Source organism: Primulina eburnea, chromosome 3 (genome assembly GCF_022965805.1).
Source record: "Primulina eburnea isolate SZY01 chromosome 3, ASM2296580v1, whole genome shotgun sequence".
In the NCBI taxonomy this organism is placed as follows: domain Eukaryota; kingdom Viridiplantae; phylum Streptophyta; class Magnoliopsida; order Lamiales; family Gesneriaceae; genus Primulina; species Primulina eburnea.
Genome location: NC_133103.1, coordinates 5,968,102 through 5,980,785, shown reverse-complemented (window position 1 = coordinate 5,980,785; position 12,684 = coordinate 5,968,102). Strand labels below are relative to the sequence as shown.

Below are 12,684 nucleotides of genomic sequence, written 5' to 3'. Positions count from 1 at the left end.
CCCCCACCCCAAAAAAACACACACGAGGAACTCGCCCAATAAACTAGATGTTCCCAGGATATAAATACATTAGTTTTCAATTTTTTTGCATATTTTGACCTAAAAAGACTTTCATGTTTGATAATTATTCTCTCTCAAATTCATTTTATATTCCCTAAAACAAAATGCATGGTCGGAAAAAAGAAAATGTCATGAGTTATCGACATCTTATTTTCTATTTTTTTTCCTTGAAATTCATTTTTCTCAACATAAGTATGTATTCTGTGTAACGATCTCACCAATCTATTAACTGTGAGACTAGTCACTCTGGTCTATACACGTAGAGCGCTGATATGACACTATACATACATCAGTGTCACATTAGCTCAACTTTATATAAAAAAAATAACTATTAATAAAAAAACAGGAATAGATGACTAATACTAAAATTTTACAAAATAGAATACCAAAATAGTAAAAAAAATAAATAAATAAAATTCCCCTGATTTGAATATAGCAAGACATTACACCGACAAAAAATGCAGCACTCTTGGAAAATGATATTTGTGGATCGGAGTCGGAACTACAGGCAACATATTCACTTCTCTCATTTTCTTGCTGTCATTCTTCTCGTATTGAATTTCACATGCCTGCGAGAAAATATATAGTTAGGTTATTGTCTATCATTTTCCATGACAGAGTGGAACTAAAATAACACCTTAATTTTTTTTAACAAATAAAAAAAAAATTAACAGGGAATATACAAAAAATTTCAGAGCAAAGCTGCACTTTCAAGTTCCATTCTATTTTTTTTCGATTAATCTAATTTTTCCCTTGTCCAGAATATAGTTTTACTCCCTCTTTCTCCATGCATTAGCAAGAAAAAAATATTCCTTAACTATAATTTCTAAAAATCCTCAGATATTTCAATAATATTCTCCAAAACTTTCTATTAGTGAAGAAATCCATTCTTATCCATATTTATTTATTTAAGAAACTACTTCCCTAGCCATGGACAAATATTCTGCATAAAAGAATGTACTTTAGCATGCAAAAGTACCCTAACTTTGCAGCATTAGAAACACTGATAAATGGAAAATGATATAAGTTGGTCGAGATCGTATAGCTAGGAATTTGAACAGTATTTGATGTCATTCAATTAATACAGAACTAAAAGGTAAGAAATATTTCACACATTGATCGTATAACACAAAATTCTACCAGTTGAATTGAATTAATAACAATACCATTTTATTTATGAATCTTCGAAGTTTCTAAAGTAATTAAACGATAAATACTCCCATATATTTTAAATCTATCTTCGTCGGAGAGGGTAAAAGAACAGAAAGTTCCTTAGTTGTCTTATTGGAGAAATAGGGCCCCTGTCCCAATCTAAATTAAGGACCACTAAACAAGTTGGGCAGCAGGTACACTTGAATTATTTACGTTGTAGGGCATCCCCAGCATTAATTTTGACGAAGAAGAGGCATATATATTGGGAAGAATTAACTGATTGATGATAATAAGTAGTTTCAGATGCAATGTGTAACAAAAGCAACATGCTTTCATACCCATAAATATTAATAAAAAGAATATGGTTCCTTATACATAATGATAGGCTTATATTTTGGAATTATATACATATACCATATGTTTCTCGTGTTTTATTTTGATGAATAATATTATATAGTTTTTACTCCTTTGCTATTTTAGGGGAATAAAACTAAAAAATATATTTTTTAAGAAACTCATATGTTGAGGAAGGTGAATTTACATTTTCCTACGATTACATTGAAAATATATATACTTGATTAAAATTCAATTTAAATTTCTAGTTCTTGTGGATCATTAAGAACTCAGTGCATGTTTATACTAATTTTTTCTGTTCAATGTTTAAAACAAAGATAATTTTTTTATTATGTGCTGTAAAACCCAAGAAAATTAGAAGATACCACCATTTTTTAGCGAATTATAGATAATGTCACAAATTTTTTACATGATTCACTAACGTAATTTTATTTGGATGTGTGTTTGAGTAAACTAATAATGATAAATTTTGCATATATTAATTATACTCTTTACCAGAATTACGACTTACGAGACACGAAAAATAAATTTAGTTGATTAGAATATTTTACTTTTCCGTTAACGTAATAAAATACACAACATAATTAGTTTATCATATGAATCATCACAGTCATTAAAATTTTAATTATATTTATATTTGAGAAACTATACTATATATATATAAACTTGTAACAGCAAATTAAATAACATTTTCTCGAAATAATATTTTTTAAAAAATTCAATTCGTCTAAATAAGGGATTATGCCGATGCGTAATCGCTTCAAATCAAGAATAAAAGCATAATCTACAATTGTAAATCACAGCCATATAAGTGAGATGACAAGGATAGCAAAACATATACAAAATGGTTAAGAAAATAATAACAATATTTCCCTCAAAAAATTGATTATAATGAACATACATGTACGTACGGATCTAAGTAACAAAAAGTAACCTGCAATATTTATTTTTCTCACGCGTATATCTTACGTGTGGTGCTTTAATTTCATTGCTGTGTCCAGCCTCAAGGATTTAAAGGCCCCCAAAGAGAGCCCCCAAACCCTCACACGCAGAAAAATGAATACACCACTCATTCTTCCCTTCTTCCTACCCCAGCTGATGATCATACTACTTCTGATATCTAGCCGATATATTCTCTCCAGCGCTGCCGCTGGGAAGTGGGATTTGCTTCAATCCGATATCGGAATAACAGCCATGCACATGCAGCTCCTCCACACCGACCGCGTCGTCATTTTCGATAGAACTGATTTCGGGCTGTCCAACATATCCTTGCCGCACGGGAAATGCCGCGACGACCCGAATGAAAGGATAGTCAAACATGACTGCACCGCACACTCGGTGGAGTATAGCGTCGCTTCCAATTCCATCCGCCCCCTTATGGTGCAAACAGACGTGTGGTGCTCCTCCGGCGCCGTCACACCCGACGGAACCTTGGTGCAGACAGGAGGGTTCAGAGACGGGGAACACGCGGTTAGAAAGTACAGACCATGCAGCGATGATTATTGTGATTGGGAAGAAAATGGAGGGGGGCTCTTGGTGAAAAGGTGGTACGCTACGAACCATATCCTGCCGGATGGCCGGAGTATTGTTTTCGGCGGGAGGGAGACGTTCAATTATGAATTTTACCCGAAAAGACGTGGAGCGGATAAAGTTTACGAATCGCCGTTTCTGAGGCAGACGAATGATCCGGGGAGCGAGAACAATCTGTATCCATTTATTTTTCTGAATGAAGACGGTAACTTATTCATTTTCGCGAATAGCAGAGCTATCTTGTTTAATTATAATAAAGGGGTGGTGGTTAAAAACTACCCGACAATTCCGGGTGGCGATCCTCGAAGTTATCCGAGTACCGGTTCTGCAGTTCTGCTGCCATTGAAGAAATATGGTAGAGCTGAAGTTTTGGTGTGCGGAGGGGCCCCCAGAGGAGCATTTATGAAGGCAAGACATGGTGCTTTTGTAGGGGCCTTGAATACTTGTGGGAGGATCGGGATCAACGATGCGAATCCTAGTTGGTCCATGGAGACCATGCCAATGGGTCGGATCATGGGGGACATGGTGTTGTTACCGAATGGCAATGTCTTGATCATAAACGGAGGGGGTTCGGGTACGGCCGGGTGGGAATATGGTCGGGACGCGGTTCTATCTCCTGTTATTTATCGACCTTATAATCGTGTAGGGATGAGGTTCGAAGTCCAAACCCCAAGCTCTAGACCTCGAATGTATCACTCGACCGCAATATTGCTACGTGATGGTCGAGTCCTGGTCGGAGGTAGCAATCCCCACGAGTTCTATAGGTTCACAAAGGTTCGTTTCCCCACGGATCTCACATTGGAAGCATTTTCTCCTTCCTATGTAAATGCCTTACGTCCGAAGATAGTTGCCCCCGTTTCACAATCAAAAATCACTCACGGAAAACCTGTCCGAGTACGCTTCACACTTCCTCCAGGTCGGGTAGATGCATCTTCCGTCATGGTAACGATGGTTGCACCGTCGTTTACTACACATTCATTTTCGATGAATCAGAGGCTGTTGATACTTAGTAGAATGAATATGGCGATTGTCGCGGGGCGCACACATGAAATTCAGGTCACCGCGCCGGGTTCTGTCAATTTGGCGCCGTCGGGATATTATCTTCTATTTGTGTCTCATCAAGGCATTCCAAGTGAGGGCATCTGGGTCCAAATCACATAACTAAATTGAACACACGTGATTGAATATAGCATATATATACACATATAAAATTAAAGCATAAATATAAGCATGTAACAAAAATAATATAGATTGTATATATTCTTGGTTTCTTTTCATTTTTACGTTCATGAAGGTCTCAAGAATTCATGCGAAGAAATTGTATAAAGTCGTGAATAAATTTGTTGTGTGATTATTTATTTGTGATGAAAAATATTTTCTGTAAATAATAATATCCATTAATTCAGTCCCCAAATAATATATATATATATATATATATATATATATATATATATATATATATATATATATATATATATATTATATATATTATATTGACGTTAATAATGCATATAAAAGAACGTTGTGTGACAAATTAAAAATGAACAAAACTATTTGTTCATTAACTCTTTCTTATTAGTATTTATAGATAAGTATAAAGTTATTCGCAAAGTAACATAAATTAATTTGAACAGTAGTTTTCAATTCGTGATTTTAATTAATTGATCAGATTTTTCGAATATCTTTTCGGTTTAATGAATTTTAAAAGGTTATTTAATTTTGAGCTTCATGTTTGGTCAATCGCATGGTTGGGCTACGATCCTTGGGGCAAAAATATAAATGATATTATTGCTGATAGAATATATTAAAATAAAATAAATCCATAAATTCTCTATATCAAGCAAAATTAGGTCGTTATATCAATTATTCCGGTCTGATTCGATCGATTCGGTTTCAAATTATTAACAATATTTCAAGATCTTGAAGTCTATACGAAATTTATTTTAAAATAATTCCCAATAGTTAGAATAATTATCGGTGATTTTTGTTGTTGTGGGAAGACTTCAACTTACTATTGTTGACTTCCAATAAGAGTGCCCACTCTACTTAATTATGTTTTAGAAAAATTATCAAATCTTAGATTTACTTTTTTATAAACTTTTAAAATATTTCCTTTATTTAATTTATTTTTTATATCTGCTTGAATTTTAATACTACAATTTAATCTCTAACCATAAAAACGTTTTTGTCTTTATCAGTTGATTTTTGGCTCCTAAGCTTTCACTCCAAAACAATACATTTCTCTGATCACACATAATTTCTTCTTTACGTAAATAGCAAAACAAAAATTCTTCTTTTGTCTCTCGAGAAAAAGTAAATGAAACGGTCTCCACCACGTAATTGTTAGCTACCAAATGGTTTCACCAACATTTGTTTATTTGTTTGAATTGACTGAGAAAAAGGCATTAATCTCATTCTTATAATGTTTGAACTAAATTATTTTTTACAAATTTACACATATTTTATCAACAGCAAGCGCGCACGCATAAATACGTTTTATGCATCAAAAGTCATATAATTTCTTTTAATTATTAGTTATTCGTTTTTTTATTAAAGCGAATTATTCGTGTTTCAGAATCTCACAAGCAAGTTATTTCTGATTAGAAACCATAAACAAAGATTGGATCAACATACACATTATAAAAGTTATTTTTAGTTTACTTTAAAAATAGCATAAATTAAACAATATAATACTATTTAATTAAAACACTTTATCTTCAGATGTTTAATTTTTTTTAAAAAAGTTATTAATTTTTTTATATAATCTACCAAACCGTTCATACGGTTCATTGAATGATTCATGTTTTTGGTTAAGTTGTCACTAATTATGATTACGATAAGTCTTTGCACAAATTATTTAATGGCATATTAATTATAGTGCATGGAATATTAATTATCTCCAGCATAAAAGTTAGTTACCTGTCATTTCATACCTTGATTAAAGTTGTTAATGAAAGGTAGCACCACACATATTAGCGTATACGAACTAATGACTTTACTTTAAAGTTGTATGAATTAATTAAAATATAAATGTAAACTCCCTCGAACCTATTCTGGTCTTTCTTATTATTTTTTTAAAAAAATAAATAAAATTATAGGATATCAAAAAATTTGAAAAGTATAAATTTAGAATTGAATAATCGAGCATGTTAAGATTTTAATTTGTAGCTTGTATAACTTGTATCCTAGCTCGCGACATACTTTTTTGGATATTTTAGTGATTAGAATTGGTAGTATTTGTATTATTATCATCTAGTATGCCCAACGTGTTTTAAGTGAAGTCATTAAGCCATTGAAAAAAATATCCTGGACGTAATAATATTAATGTTTAATCGGATTTATATCACCGATAGATCGATGAACAGTAATGCTTAACTTTGTTCCAGACTCTCTATGATGGTCGTGGCGAGAATGGGATTGCTAAATCGGCATGCTCGAGCCATAGCGATCGAGTTCGTTTGATCTTGATTGATTACAATTATTGTTACTTTATGATATCTTTTGGGTCTTGAGATGTGAGCATAAAGTTTATATGTAAGGATAATAAATCAATATATATATATATATGTATGTCTGTATATGTGTGTGTGTGTGTGTCTATATATATATATATATATATATATATATATATCATAATGATTTAATTAAATTCTAATTGTTTTAAAATTTGAGTCCAATGTTGAATGAAAAACAAATGTGGGTAATTAATCGGTGTCTTTTTTTTTTAGAGTGAGGAAACGTTACTTTTATATGCCCACAAATGAATGAACAATTTATGGCCGCCATGGGCCATTAAGCTTTTCATAATTTAGGACCATTGTCGTACAATAATTGAGATTCATATCCCTAACTTTTGACGTTACCTGTTCTTTTGTTTGTGTTTTAGGCCGTTATTGCATGGTTGCAAATCAAAATGACCTTCAAGCTAGCATGGAGGAAACAAATCAAAACCCAAACAAATATTAAAAATTGTTGAGGTTACATTTTTCTTTTGTAACAAATAAAATTTGAAAATCATCCTACAATAATAATTCATTAATCCGAAGTGAATATCTCTATAACCCTTTTTGTTAATTAGAACAACCTTCACGTAAAGCCCCACATAAGTAAGAAAAAAATTTTAATTTTGCGGGAAAAAAATTTAATTTTTCTTCACAGTAAAACTTATTATCATTATTAAAAAGCTATTTAAACGTAAATATAGTTTATTTTTATACTATCCATTAGAAACCACTACAAATTTTTAAATATATTAGATAGTGATCAAGGGTTCCTCCTTACGTAGCTTACCTTTTTATTTGTCAAGATTATGTTTTGTTTTGAACTTCAACGCAAAAAAATTTGGAAATTTTAGAACATAAAACATTTTCCATGGTTTTGAGAAATCGTCATTTGTTTGCTTTAATAAATGCAGAGAAAGCGACAAGTTGTAAGAACATGTTACGTGCTTCTTTGGATTATATAATTTTGTTGGTTTCCGAAATCATTTCACAAGATATTATATACTATAACATTTGAAAAGAAATAGAAAAACAATTAGGGCAACAAATGATCACTGTCTCCTTCATTAGGTGGCTGTTCCTGTTGGACTGCATTTTATATCAAGCCGATCAGCTTTATTGCTACCCGCCTTAAGCTAGACACAGTCAGATACGATCTCTTGCAATTCTGTCCGCTGATAGTACAAAAGTCAAAAGTTCTCACAAATGCTAATGTTGAATATGTCGATTATTTAAAGACCAATCTTTTCAACATTGAAGATATCCAAATGATCATTGAATAACTGCATTCTCATTTTCAATTGATTGAGAATGAATTTTGATGAACCATGAAGTTAGAAATATAGACTTACGAAAACAAAGAAACAAGAAGGCCATCAGACTCATCATCGTAACAATCCATGTAGCTCAGTGAGTGGTGTGACAATTATAGGAGTAGTGGGCTTTGTGGATCTGAGTTTTGGACAATATGTATACTAGTGTAAGCTCCATGCCCGTTTAGCATAAAGCCCAACTAACAGGAGATCCGTTAAATCATAAATATAGCTAGCACATTTCGCTGACTGATATATATAATTTTTTGTTGTTGTTGATGGTTATTGTTATATTGTTAGATTATGACAAGATAATAATATAAAGATATGTATTATATATATATATATATATATTTTTTTTTATAATATGACAAGATAATAATATAAAGATATGTAATATATATATATATATATATATATATAGATATTTTTTTATAAACAGAATGATTGAGTATAATGAAAATTGTAATTGAGTATTGACTTGTCTATTTTTTATCGTGTTTTGTAAAATGTTATTGGTACCAACTAAATCTTATTATGTCATTGTTCCTGAAATAGTACATGTTATCAATATTTGATTGACAAAAACTTGTCTGAGACGATCTCAGATGTCGTATTTTGTGAGATATATATCTTGTTTGGGGCATCCATGAAAAAATATTACTTTTTATTGTTGATATCGACGGGTTTGATCCGCCCCACAGATAGTGATTCGTGAAACTGTTTTACAAATGATCTACTCTATTTGATTTTACAAGATATTAATTGATGTTTTACTACAGCACTATTATAGTTATATTTATGCATCGGTGTCCGTGAAAATCATTATTCTGTAATTTGAATGTTAGGCTACGTTTGATACGTGTGTTGAGATAACGAAATGATTAGTAATTAGAGTGATGATTATAAAATGATATATGTGGATTAAAAGTATACTGAGATAGATAACATGGTGTTTGGTTTGGTGTATTAAAATGATGTATTAAATTTGGTATTTATTTGTAATGACAAAAACGCCCTTCGTACATATATTAAATTAGATATTTGTGGTGCTTGTTTGGTACACTTCTGCAGACATGTACAAGCAGTGAGTGTAATTTTAATTTTAAAACCAGGATCTCAAAGACGGCCCACGCCTTTTTCTTCCATATTCCAATCTTTAACACTTTCGTCCTCTGTGGGTTGAACACTATTTCTCCCATTTTGAATTTGTTCACCGTGGCTTCGCACAAACACATACAGCGACGAGTACTGAGAATTTCAGTGTATTGCACTTGAAGAGGTATAATTTTTTCACCAAATCTCATTTCTTTTCCTCCCTCAAATTACAGTTGTTCAACGATTTTGTTTAATTTTTGTTTATGAAAGTGAGTCGTTGTTGTGCATCGTATTTCTTAGGGTCGTTCAACGGTGAATCGAAGGCTTGTCAACGTATTGCCCGGTTTTGAAACAAATGTCTGCGAAGATTACCATGGTGATGTCTTCTAAGTATTTATCCTTCGCCGTTTTGCTTTGTAATACTAAATTTTGTAGATCTGCGTATTGGCAGCTCACATCTTTTTGTTTTTTAAATTTTTTCTCAATATTTGTGTTTTATATGTAAAACGTGAATCCAATATTTTTATATGTCATTCACTTAACCATGATGTAGAAATAGTTTCAGTATCTTATTTAAGAAATGTTGTATAAGAGCGTTTATGGATTTGTTTGTTTAAATTATGTACAGTTGTTGAAATTAGTTATTTGTAGTTAAATATACACTTAACTCTTCCCGGGCTTGCGATGACACATGTTTGAATGCAGCCTAAAACTTATGTCGTTTTTGTTGGAAGAAAACCTGGTGTGTATGACAAGTGGTCTGAAGCCAACTCCGAAGTTTATCGATTTCCTGGGGCTTGTTTCAAAGGATACGAGAGTAGGAAAGAGGCCGATGATGCGTTCGAGAGTTATTTGAAAAAACCATCTGTTGGAAGTACATGCACAGAGCCTAATTTGTCCACTTCAAATCCAAATGTTACTGGTGACAATGAACGTAATCCTTGTAATAAACTCGGTGATTTAATGGAAGCCATATCAGATTTAACTCGTGAAAATCTCAATCTAGCGAAGAAAATGGAGAAGAACTCCCAAGAGATAGCTATGTTGTTGGAGAAAATGGAGTTGAGCGACGAGAAGTAAATGATATGTGATTTTGAAGTTTACTTCTTGCTTAGTATTTCGACGTAAGTCTGTGTGGTACATTTTTTTGGCTTTTGATCAATGTCTAATGCACTAAACTTGTACGCACCTATTACGTAAGTGTCCGGTAGATTTTCATGTTGTATAATGATGTTGAAAGGATATTTCATGTCTGTACTTTGTTTATGGATATTTTGTGTTGAAAGGATGTTTTATGTAAGTCTCCGGCACTAAACTTGTGTATACTCATCATCAGCACAATTTTGTGTAATAATCCTTCCCTAAGTTGGCACTGAATCAGTTCATGTCGTATTCAATAATTCAACCAAATGCTACTACTGTCCACTTCAACTATCTCAAACTTCGGTTATGCATGAGTTTAACTATTTGATGATTTATTTGCAGATTAGTCCTGAAGGTGTATGTATTCAATCCAGTGTGCCCGCAGAGGTATAGCCACATGTACAATAGGCCCGACAACAACAAATTTGGTTGGTTTTCAAACATTAATTGTAATGTTACTATTTGAGTTGCTTATTAATTGCTAATATCTACCCCACTGGGACCTGTTTTTAATTTTTGATTTGCATATCTTCGTTGGAGTCCACGTACGAAAAAGCTTAAGTTAGGGAACATGTTGGAAGACTTGTAATTAATACAAGCGGTTGGGTAAGTTGCTCTACCTTAACTATGTATATATAAATACAACTTCTTCTTCATGCACGCATGCACAGCGCTTCCAATTTCATGTATAATTCTAACTTTTGCGTAAACATGTATGTTACTTTTCACGTAGGTTCTGAAGATACTGTGACTAGCCCCTACATTGTACCGTTGATCGATCTGTGTTCCGACGATGAAACAAACAACGTACCGAAACGTGAGAAGTGTGAAGTCAAATACCAAGGTATTGAAATGCTTCACCCTTCATCTGATGTGCCCAAGCGTAGGAAGAAAATGAAGTTATGTCACACAATAACGAAGATACAACCCGACTGTGAAGAAGAAGACGACCGTAATAAGGTGAAAGTAGATCGTGCAACAGAAGGTGAGGAGTACAAGATAAAATTGGCTGGGCATGGCAAATCGAACATCGTCGTCATTGACCTCACCACTGAGTCCAGTGGGTAGGAGGTGTAACAGTAGAATATGTTTCGTTCTTCCCCACACTTTTGAATGCATGGTATAGTACTATCCTTTTTGACGCCATGTTCGTAGATTGGTCACGTTGTTAGTACTGTTTCCAACGTTGGGGAAGATCGGACTTGGTATCCAACTTTTGTATATGAATGTTGCAAAGTAATGATAAATGAAGGTTTTAGGACTGTTTCCTGGGTTTGTTGTCTACTTCTTCTCTTTAACCTCATAAGTTCAAAGTGTACATGCAACATGTGCCTTTTGTTTCATTATATGTTCTGTATGCGTATGCATTAACTTTGACGAAATTAAAAAACACTCACACTGTCAATAAGTAGAAGACTGAAGTTCAAAAGTTACCACAAATGCATTAATGGGTCTTACTCGAACACCTACATTAAATAGATAATACACAAGGCAAAGGTGCTTAAACATGACACGGACTTCAAATGACCAAAAAACGTAACCAAATCAGGTACAGGTTCTTAGCCCGTCAAAAATAGGAGAATCATAGACGTCATACATGTACGTTCCAAAATGATTCACCTTCACAAAATGAACAGGTTCTTGACCCATTACTGCTCGGCCAGAAGCCTATTCACCAAACAAATCTTTCCGCGATGACCTAATCGTTGAAACAGAGCCAAGTCGTTGTGGTTGTTAAACAACAATTTAGCAGCAAGCACTTGCTCGTCCTCCGACAGATGAGTCATCTCGTCCAACGCATTCAACACCTGATCTTGTGCATTTGAAAGCTTATTCTCTTAAGCAAGCTGCTTGATCAAATCGGTCATTGTGTTTTGTGTTATGTCGGCGAGGTTTTTTATGGCTTCAACAATTGACTGTTCGTCGTCATTGGCTTTCTTCCTTTTCTTAATCTTCGAAGTTACACAGTCCTTAGGTTTCGAGGACGGCGTATTAGTATCAGATTTAGAGTCTTCTGCAACATCAAATGTGTCAACCGCAGGTGTCTCGACAAGCCACACAGCAGTACGTAGTTCATTACCTATGTTTAGCACCTCATGCAATGCATTCTCGAAATTGATTGTGCGTTCACCTGTAGCACGATCATTTCCAAATATCTCACACCAGTCATGGTAATGTGTCCACTGCTTGTGTCTCATTGAACGTAACGTTGGCTCGGTCTACGACAACTCGAAGAGTTAGAGTACGAAATTCAACTATGTACCAAGTATATCAAATAAATATTCAAAACAATACCTTGACGATTGTCTCCCATGTCTCATCCGTGACATCGATTGTGTTATTAGAATCGTTCCACCCCACACCACTTTTGCTTAACAATGTAACAATAGTATCATATGTTTTCTTCCATACGTGGATCTTCGAATTGATATGTGGATTTCCACGCAAGCTATTCCCGGGGATAGATTCCTGCATCGCATTCTCCAACAAATTTAAATAACCAGCCTTAAATCCATTCTCACTTTTCCATCCCT

The 12,684-nt window shown here is 33.6% G+C and overlaps 1 protein-coding gene and 1 long non-coding RNA gene across 3 annotated transcripts; both read left to right on the top strand.

Moving 5' to 3' along the window:
* Positions 1 to 2,596: 2,596 nt before the first annotated feature.
* On the top strand, positions 2,597 to 4,435 carry LOC140825752 (aldehyde oxidase GLOX1-like). The gene has a single exon (XM_073187698.1). The coding sequence runs from the start codon at positions 2,623 to 2,625 to the stop codon at positions 4,255 to 4,257; it is 1,635 nt and encodes a 544-aa protein (XP_073043799.1). The 5' UTR covers positions 2,597 to 2,622; the 3' UTR covers positions 4,258 to 4,435.
* A 4,622-nt stretch (positions 4,436 to 9,057) lies between these two features.
* Positions 9,058 to 11,381, top strand: LOC140828103 (uncharacterized). Of its 2 annotated transcripts, XR_012117121.1 has the most exons (5): positions 9,058 to 9,191; positions 9,308 to 9,383; positions 9,713 to 10,131; positions 10,493 to 10,756; positions 10,884 to 11,381. It is a non-coding gene; the product is annotated as an uncharacterized lncRNA (long non-coding RNA). The 2 variants fall into 2 exon arrangements; XR_012117120.1 differs by lacking the exons at positions 9,058 to 9,191; positions 9,308 to 9,383 and having other exon boundaries at positions 9,523 to 10,131.
* The last annotated feature ends 1,303 nt before the right edge of the window (positions 11,382 to 12,684 follow it).

Bases quoted from the DNA above. Each gene is read 5' to 3' on its own strand.
- LOC140825752 (XM_073187698.1), top strand. From the start codon at position 2,623: ATGAATACACCACTCATTCTTCCCTTCTTCCTACCCCAGCTGATGATC.